Here is an 8,511-nt window from a genome sequence, read left to right as displayed (position 1 = left end):
AGTTGGACCCTTTCCATTATTTTCCTCTTTATTGGACCTTTCCACGTTTTCTTTCTTTCTGTTTTATTCCTAATGGGCCGAGAAAATGATTCATATTTAGGCCTACTGGTACAAATTACTATACGCACCCCACATTTTCCTTAGCTTTGCTATATACACCCCCTGTAAAAAAAAATTAGGACCCCCTACGGGGGCTCTAGGCCTTCGCACTCGCGGCCTATCCCTAGGGCCAGCCCTGGTAATGCATTAAAAACATGAAAATCACCCAGCCTGTTACAGCCTGACCCGAGAGGCCCAATCGCTCTTCTAATTTAAAAAATTGCTCTTGAACACCCCAAACATATCAAAATAACCCTAACGGAGAAGAAGATTTGTTTTTATTTTAATCACCTAAATTTGTATTCTGAGATTAATTTGGTTCCTGGTGCATGATCATTGAATATTGAAGATGAAAACCCCTGTTTCCGCTTTCTACAGAAACCCTGTCAAGTTCAGGATGTAAGTTCCTTTCTTTCTTTCTTTCTTGAATGATTGAATTAACGAGTACTGAACGAATGATAAACAAAAAAAACACAGGCCAACTTCGGAAAATCTCGTACCCATTCGACTCGACATTGAAATCGACGGTCATAGATACAAGGATGCCTTCACTTGGAACCCTTCTGGTATTATTATTTATTCCACTACCATTCTTATATATCTTTCTAATTTTAATCATTATGTTACTCAAAAAACATTGATTCATTCATTATTCTAGATCCTGATTCTGAGGTTGTGGTGTTTGCTAAAAGAACCGTGAGAGACTTGAAGCTACCTCCACCTTTTGTTACTCAAATTGCTCAATCCATTCAAGTACATTTCTCTTCTTCAATGTTTCTTTATTTTACATTAACTCAATTTTACTTTATTAATTTCATCATCATGCTGATTGTCTTTCTGTGTATCAGTCTCAGCTTGCTGAATTTCGATCCTATGACGGTCAAGATATGTATGCTGGAGAAAAGATTGTTCCCATCAAGGTCTCTCTCTCTCTCTCTCTCTCTCTCTCTCTCTCTCTCTCTATGTTGCTTGGATTGAACTAGGGCAGCTTATATAAGCACTCTCATGGATAAGCTTGTGAATTTATACATAAAAGCTTATTCATTTGCATAACCTCAAATTAGTCAATCCAAAAAGGCCATAGATTCCTATCATCCCTTTAAAACTAATTTACACTCTTTCCCCATCAAAGAAGCCTGCCCTTTTCTTTTTAATGATCAATGATATGATTACGAGCTACTCCCTCCGCTCACATTTGAAAGCAGAAAAACACTTTTTAGATTCATTCAATACTTAATGTATTTGGTCAATATATAGACTAAATACATTATGTATTCAATGAAGCTAAAAAGTACATTTTTGTTTATAAATGTGATCGGAGGGAGTACACTTTAATCTATCTTAAATTAAACTATCTTCGTATCCATTTTTTTTATATAAATATGTGATGCTCATTTCTTAGCATGATGAACATATCACTTTGAATCTTAAGTTTCCAAATAAATAATGTATTCAAAATTACATACTTGGCTACCATCAATGACATTGAAAATTATTCACATGTTTTTGGAAGTTGGAAGACTTGTTTTAAAAGGTTCATTTACATCATAATGGAGAAAAGTGCAGCACATTTCATTTCTCTAAGGGGATGCGAGTGTATTTTTTACAATTAGAGTAGAGGACTGTAGTTTAAGCATCTCTCAAGGGAAATGAGTGTAATATATTTGTCATTGAATTGAATATTTGCCTATTGACAAAATCGGGTTGTTTCTATTTTACAGCTTGATCTTCGTGTAAATCATACGCTTGTAAAGGACCAATTTTTATGGGTAAGATTGCAGGACCGGCATTGTATTATATGATTGGAACTGTTATCTACTGATTTGCTGCACTTTTGTTGGTTCCTCATGTATGTGTCTAAATTTGTTAAATTCTAGGACTTGAACAACTTTGATAGTGATCCTGAAGAGTTTGCAAGAACCTTCTGCAGAGACATGGGCATTGAGGATCCTGAGGTTGGAGTAAGTATATCTACCTATTGCTAATAATAAATTAATTTGTTGTACTTCCTTGAATTTGTAAGTACCCATTATTATGGACTTTGAAATTTGAAACACACAAACCTTTTTGAAATTGAAACATACTAAACACCTAAATGCTACTGTTTTGCAGCCAGCTATTGCCTTTGCCATCAGAGAACAGCTTTACGAGGTCATTCATTCTATTGGTCGATTAGTGTGTGTGTCTGTGTGTGTGTGTATAGGCTCATTTACCGTCGTCTTAATTCATTTTCATATTCAGATTGTAGTTCAGAGTGTGGTTTCTGCAAGAGAAAGCAGATTAAGCAAGAAGGGTCGTCGAGGGGCTGACTTCTTTCCAGTCAGGTTTTTCATACACTTTTATCCTAGTTCAGTTGATATGATAAATGTTTTTATTATAAATTCAGAGTGTACATGTGTGCCTAATCTACTATTTAATCGCTGACTCATCTATCATCTGTTGACAGTAAAGGAGGCGCTGTAGCAGTGGACTTGGTCAAGCTATTTGGTATTAAATCTAGTGTTGTCCGGTAAGTTTGTTTCATAAAGTAATGCACTCTTTGTTTGCTGAAATTCAATGATTTGCTTTTGAACATTGATATAATCCTATCATCTTGGACTGTTTAAGTCACGGTGCTTACGTAGTTAAAGTTCTTTTTCATATGACATAATGTGAAAGTTTCCCTATTATTACTATAGGTTTTAATATTAAGTAATTTATAAGCCTTGCCTATGCCAAAAATAAAAGTAGTTTATAAGCTTCAAAATCCAGCTTGGTAAGGCAGTTAAGCAGCGGCATAATGTGACTGTAGATATATATTTACAAGTGTAAGCCTATTAATATCTGTTAGTTCAATTTTATAAACAAATTTGCTGATTGGTGTAAGGACTATTGTGGAATTTTTGAGACAAAAAGTGAACTGTTTTACTAATTGTTCGCTTGTCTTTTGTCTGCATAATTTTTTTACTACACTTCATTTGCTGTTTGTGCAATTTTAGCCAATCTGAACATACAAGGACAAGGCTCTACTTGTTTGTTTGGTTCAAACTTATTTGTAATTTTTGGTTAAAAAATACGCATCTCTGTTAAGATTATGTTTGTATTTTATTTTATGGCTTTATTTATTAAGTTAAAAATGAGAAGTTCATATGTTTTGGCTGTTTTGGTTGAATGCATCAGGAAAAGAAAGGAGTGGGATGTATATGAACCCATTGTGGATCTTCTATCCAACGAGGAAGTTGATATCCTTGAAGCAAAGGAAGAGAGAAATTTCAGGTGAATTGGCCCCATAGTCAACCATGCCTAATCAGATAGTTCAGTAGAATGTATATTTTTAATGTTTATCGTTCGAGTTGTTTACATATACTAGTATACTAGTTGGTTTTATAAGACCAGTAGTCATTGGTTCAGCGTATTGCTATCATTTGCTTTTTGCAGCGCTTCTTCTCTTATATCTTTCTGTACCCAAAACGGAAAAAACTTTAGGCATAAGTATCATTCGTCTTAGCTTGGAAAAAGATTGACAAAAAAATGTCTAAATAATTCTGACAAGTGAAATATGAATTTGCAGGGGATCCATAATATTTAGTCAAACCAAGCAAAGGTATTATAACTGGAAATGGATTCCCCAAAATAAGTTGGTTTTTGCGAAAGGAATTAGTGTTCCACAACATGATGATCCAATGTTTGAATATCTGTTAAGAAAGGTGTCCACATTTGTCATGTTTTTTTATTTTTTAAACACAGTCACAATGCACAGTAGACTCAGCCACAAATCACGATCCTTTTGTCTTAGGATGCGAGAATATTGTTTCAGCCGCAAATCTGAACTAGCTATTGGTGTGTGGCAATGTTTCAAACATGTCAGGGCCTCCGTCGACGGCTACTACACCTCACTTTCCATCATCCTCCATCACCTTTTGCTGCTTTATGCACACAACTCACATTTGCTAACCCTGGTCTCCCAAACCTTGCTGAAACATGTCAACATAATATATATTGTCCCACAACAATTTCATCCACAAGTTATGGACATCGACACTGCTATATTCAATGAATATAAAAAATCAAAACATGTTTCATTTTTGCGTAACACAATTAAATTTCAACCTTCCATCATATGAATCAACATTGCCCCACAAACAAATTGATTAGCTACTTTTTTTTTTCAGAGGATGATTAGCCCACTGTTGCTGACTTAAGTTTAAACACAGAAATTGAAATTAATAATTTAACCCTCTTGTGCTTAAGGAGAAATAATTTTTGAAATAATTTTTGACAACAAAAGTATTAAATTAGCACTCCCAGTCAAGACAACATACATATACAGTGTATTATACACAAGGAGAAAAGCATTGCACCATAATGTTCTCCTATCAAAGCAAACTATCAGTCCCTCCATCCCTTTTTATATACACCATTTTATACTCACAAAAGAATGCTTATATAAAGCGACGGACGGGGTCTCACAAGAACCCTTCAACCCCTAAAGGAGCGACGATAACCATAAAATAGCTTTATAATGGGTGGAAAAAAAAGGAGAAATAGCCAACAACCTTGCGGACAAGGCAAAACAACCAACAACCATGTTATGGAAACTTGGAAAGATAAACGATTTTGCCCAAATTGAAAAGCTATGTTTCAAGTGAAACGCTAGGCCAACGATAAACGCACATTGATGGTGATACAATCATGGGAGATGCGAGGGAACACATTAATAATCAATAAACATAGTAAAATGATTCTTCATAAGTTAAAGGCTTAATTGCACTTTTGGTCCTCGCATTTTTACCAGCTCACGAAAATGGTCATGCCTCTTTCAAATCGAACAAAACAGTCCCTAAACTATCATGTTTTTTACGGTTTTAGTCATAGCCTCTATTTTCACCTCCAAAAACTCATAGTTCACCATCAGCAACAAGTTCTAACAGTTCACCAGCATCCAAAATTCTAATTTCAGCGTGGACTTAAGCCTCTAAACAATGATGGTGAATTGTTGGAGCTTGTTGCAGATGGTGAACTATGACTAAAACTGCAAAAAAAAAAAACATGATAATTTAGGGACAGTTTTGTTCGATTTGAAAGACGCATGATCATTTTCGTGAGCTAATAAAAATACGAGGACCAAAAGTACAATTAAGCCCTAAGTTAAATTAGTTAAAATAATGTCTCCTAGCAATATGGTTGAGTTTGGCCGAATAAGTTAGTCTCTCACAACATGATAAAACAATGTTTGAATCGCATTGAAAGAAATATCCACATCAGTTTTATGTGCTCAACTGCGCTTCGACTAAGACCTCGAGTTGATGGATTGAAGCATGCTATAGAATTAAAGGGAAGACTATCTTTATTTATTAATGAAAAATCTACATGGATCCTCGTGTCTCAAAATATCTACCTTTAACTAAAATGTGTAACCCTTTTTTTTTTTTTTTTTAGAGAAAATGTGTAACCCTTTTATAATACATTTTTAAAATAATATTAATAATCCTTTTTATTTTTTTACCATTGTATCTGCTGAGAGATATTTTCTGAAATTAAGTTACTAAAATTTTATTTGCAATATATAAGATAGATTAAATAGTCTTGATTCCTATGAAAATGTTTTTTTAAAGAACATTGATTTCAAATAGACCGTTAATGACTAAACAACAAAAAAATGCGGGGAGGAAATAATTTATTTTCACTCGAGGTAAAATTATTTGAAATGCGTCGAACACTAAAATACGACTATCTTTCTTCAATTGAGATTTTGAGATTCAATTGATTCACAATGTTGTGAGAAGTAATCTTATTAAGAGGCCACAGTTCTTTTAATTTGTCTAAAATAACAAAAATTTCATGACTGACCCTACTTTTACAATTACACAAAATATCAAGATTTTTCATGATAATAATTAAAGGAGCTCCGATCAACATTTTCGACCCTACGTAATAGGAATTGTAAAAAATATCTGATTTTGAGATCTTTTGATTATTTTTTTACTACTTTCTTTCTCCACTTTCCTTATGAAAACAGACACAATAAGTAAAAGACAAGGGTAAAATTGCACTGTACTTATTGAACCGTCAAAGAGGAAAACAGACATAGACATAGAATCTACCTTTGATTAAAAAAATCTCACCATGATATTCTTTCACCAATCACGGGGATTCCCAACGAGTACTAACATTTTGACTTAGACAAACTAAAACCGCCACCTTAATTCTTCTTCATCAAAGAAAAAAAAGGGGCACATATCAAATATCTTGTTAATTTCCATTACATTCATATCATATTCAAGATATTTGATGCAACAACTATGACCTTAACATTAATTAGCATATAAAAAAAACATTCGCTAATTTATGCACTGGGACTTCAAAGGGCATTTGAGTAATTCAACTTGATGAAGTTATGTTACATTCTGTGGCTGTGGATTTGGACCTATCCAGCATTGACCACATAACTTGAACATCTTCATACCCACATGCCATTACTTCACCTTGCAGATCCATTATACGCCTCTCTTGTTCTGTAAACAATGAAAAATGAATTAAATAATGTGGAATTGAAAGTACAATTTCTTTTGATTCTATAAGAGTACAATTAATAAAAGTACAATTCTAAATTATAAGGAATAATAGTACTATTAACCGACAAAATACTATTTGAATAATTATCATACAATTACAACAAGTGTTTTATTTTTAGTTTTGAAAATAATTAAAAAAAAGTAAGAAAATATTTAAAATAAAAATAAAAAAAATTCTGAAGATTTAAGATTGTGGGATGACATGTACAAACAAACCTGTTTGAGACTTCTTAGGATCCCTTGTTGTTGGTTGTTCTTTAAAGAAAGTACAAGCTTTTTTGAATGGTGTTGTGATGGTTTTCTTCCAAGAAGCCATTTGGTTTAGGTTGATTGACACAAAGCAAAAGCCTTTGAATATGCTCTCTATACCTTATCTTTGCAAATGAATGTATACCCTAGAGCTTTTATATAAAATATATATATATATATGTATGTATAGGAGAGCATAAAAAAATAACAAACACAAACACATAGAGAAGAGAAGGAAAGAGAGGAGCAAGATCCGTGAGATGAGGTTAAGATTGTGGAAGGAACATCACTCCTTTTTATTGACTTCTCTTATCTCTCTCATCAAACCTAAAGGACTGGACATAAGCACATGCTACATCAACTTACACGTGAAGATCTTTTCAATTGGATTGTACTATTTTTTTTTTTAATTTAATTTAATTTAATTCAATTCAATCAAATAATAAGGGTGGACCCTTTTACTTTTCTCAGCCAATTAAGTTTAACTTTAGCCTTTTCATTGGATTGGAGGTCCTATTCCTCCTCCTATATCCTATGCAAATGCTATGTGTTAATAATGTTATGTAACCTTTTTTTTTCTTTCTACTTTACCTTCATTGCACAATTTTGTCCTTCCTTAACCCTTCTTGTTTTTCTATTGACACGTTGCTACTAGGGGCAAGACTACATGTGTAGACTAGCTAAATTCTAAAATTGTCTTTTGTGCATTTTATTTTAACTCTATGAGGAAAACAATTTTGTTACTGTGATTATGTGAAGGAAGGAAGCGACCCCATTGAAGGTTGGTAAATTCTTAGCACTTTATTGTACTAATTGAAATTAGTAGATCATCTTTGGACAAAGGCTTAGTTATACACATGGGATGTGTTAATTTCCACACGATTATGCGATGGTCGATAGATTGAGATTGAACGATTTAAATTTATATCTTAAATTCTAAAACCAAACAAAAAATTTGTATTAATACTTACACGATTTTGATTAAATAACTACCAATTGCATGAATGCATAAAATTGCCAATTATTATATGCAATTAAGATTCGTGATAGTGATGAGATATGGGGAATGGAAACGTGGAAGATGGAAGAACACAAGGAAACAAAGAAACCAACCCTTTGTGGGGTCTCCAAGCTAAAGGCACTTCATTTTCAGCTCCATCTAGCACCCAATTTTGACATTAATACTCAATAGTGTGCCTATATTTTAGCTATTGAAACTTAGTCTTAGGATTCATAATTTAATGGATTAAAAAATGTATAGAAACTTTGTATTGTTAAATGTGAACACTAGTGTTTGTCAAAAAAATAAAATGTGAACACTAGTGTGACGGTGCCGTTGATTTTGTAATCATGGGTTGACAAAGACATAATAGTCAATTTAAATAATGTACTACTAACAGTAATCGATTGTTAACTTCCCAATGCAGCTTAATTTGGTTTGAAAATCTTTATATCTTCATCCCCTGCTGCAAAGTGTGTCTGGTCAATTGGTTCCAAACATAAAAATCAATAGATTAAATTAGCATTATGGTTACATCGAAAGCAACATTATATTGTGAGCTGAAATATTGCCTTATCTTTGGGAATCTGAAACCCATAAATAATGTAA

General features: G+C 33.2%; 2 protein-coding genes across 2 annotated transcripts; one reads left to right on the top strand and one right to left on the bottom strand.

The window, feature by feature from the left end:
• Positions 1-338: 338 nt before the first annotated feature.
• On the top strand, positions 339-3,666 carry LOC11438224 (chromatin structure-remodeling complex protein BSH). Its single transcript, XM_003609858.4, has 10 exons — positions 339-498; positions 577-665; positions 758-852; positions 948-1,019; positions 1,821-1,868; positions 1,977-2,060; positions 2,212-2,250; positions 2,341-2,423; positions 2,546-2,608; positions 3,259-3,666. Exons 1-10 carry the CDS (start codon positions 449-451, stop codon positions 3,356-3,358), a joined length of 723 nt encoding a protein of 240 aa, XP_003609906.1. The 5' UTR covers positions 339-448; the 3' UTR covers positions 3,359-3,666.
• A 2,448-nt stretch (positions 3,667-6,114) lies between these two features.
• LOC11419573 (uncharacterized) lies at positions 6,115-7,263 on the bottom strand. The gene is made up of 2 exons (XM_003609857.4): positions 6,870-7,263; positions 6,115-6,593 (listed from the first exon to the last, which is right to left on the bottom strand). The coding sequence occupies exons 1-2, from the start codon at positions 6,967-6,969 to the stop codon at positions 6,460-6,462; spliced, it is 234 nt and encodes a 77-aa protein (XP_003609905.1). The 5' UTR covers positions 6,970-7,263; the 3' UTR covers positions 6,115-6,459.
• Between the last annotated feature and the right edge of the window lie 1,248 nt (positions 7,264-8,511).

This window comes from Medicago truncatula, chromosome 4, assembly GCF_003473485.1.
Source record: "Medicago truncatula cultivar Jemalong A17 chromosome 4, MtrunA17r5.0-ANR, whole genome shotgun sequence".
In the NCBI taxonomy this organism is placed as follows: Eukaryota; Viridiplantae; Streptophyta; class Magnoliopsida; order Fabales; family Fabaceae; genus Medicago; species Medicago truncatula.
Note: the sequence above shows the minus strand (reverse complement) of the source record. Positions and strands in the feature narration are given on the sequence as shown.

What these genes read in the sequence shown, in the direction of transcription:
- LOC11438224 (XM_003609858.4), top strand. Translation starts at nt 449, where the DNA reads ATGAAAACCCCTGTTTCCGCTTTCTACAGAAACCCTGTCAAGTTCAGG. An exon ending in TTGAGGATCCTGAGGTTGGA is followed by an intron (nt 2,061 to 2,211) that starts GTAAGTATATCT and finishes ACTGTTTTGCAG; the next exon opens with CCAGCTATTGCCTTTGCCAT. An exon ending in TCAGAGAACAGCTTTACGAG is followed by an intron (nt 2,251 to 2,340) that starts GTCATTCATTCT and finishes TTTCATATTCAG; the next exon opens with ATTGTAGTTCAGAGTGTGGT.
- LOC11419573 (XM_003609857.4), bottom strand. Translation starts at nt 6,969, where the DNA reads ATGGCTTCTTGGAAGAAAACCATCACAACACCATTCAAAAAAGCTTGT. An exon ending in TCCTAAGAAGTCTCAAACAG is followed by an intron (nt 6,594 to 6,869) that starts GTTTGTTTGTAC and finishes CATTGTTTACAG; the next exon opens with AACAAGAGAGGCGTATAATG.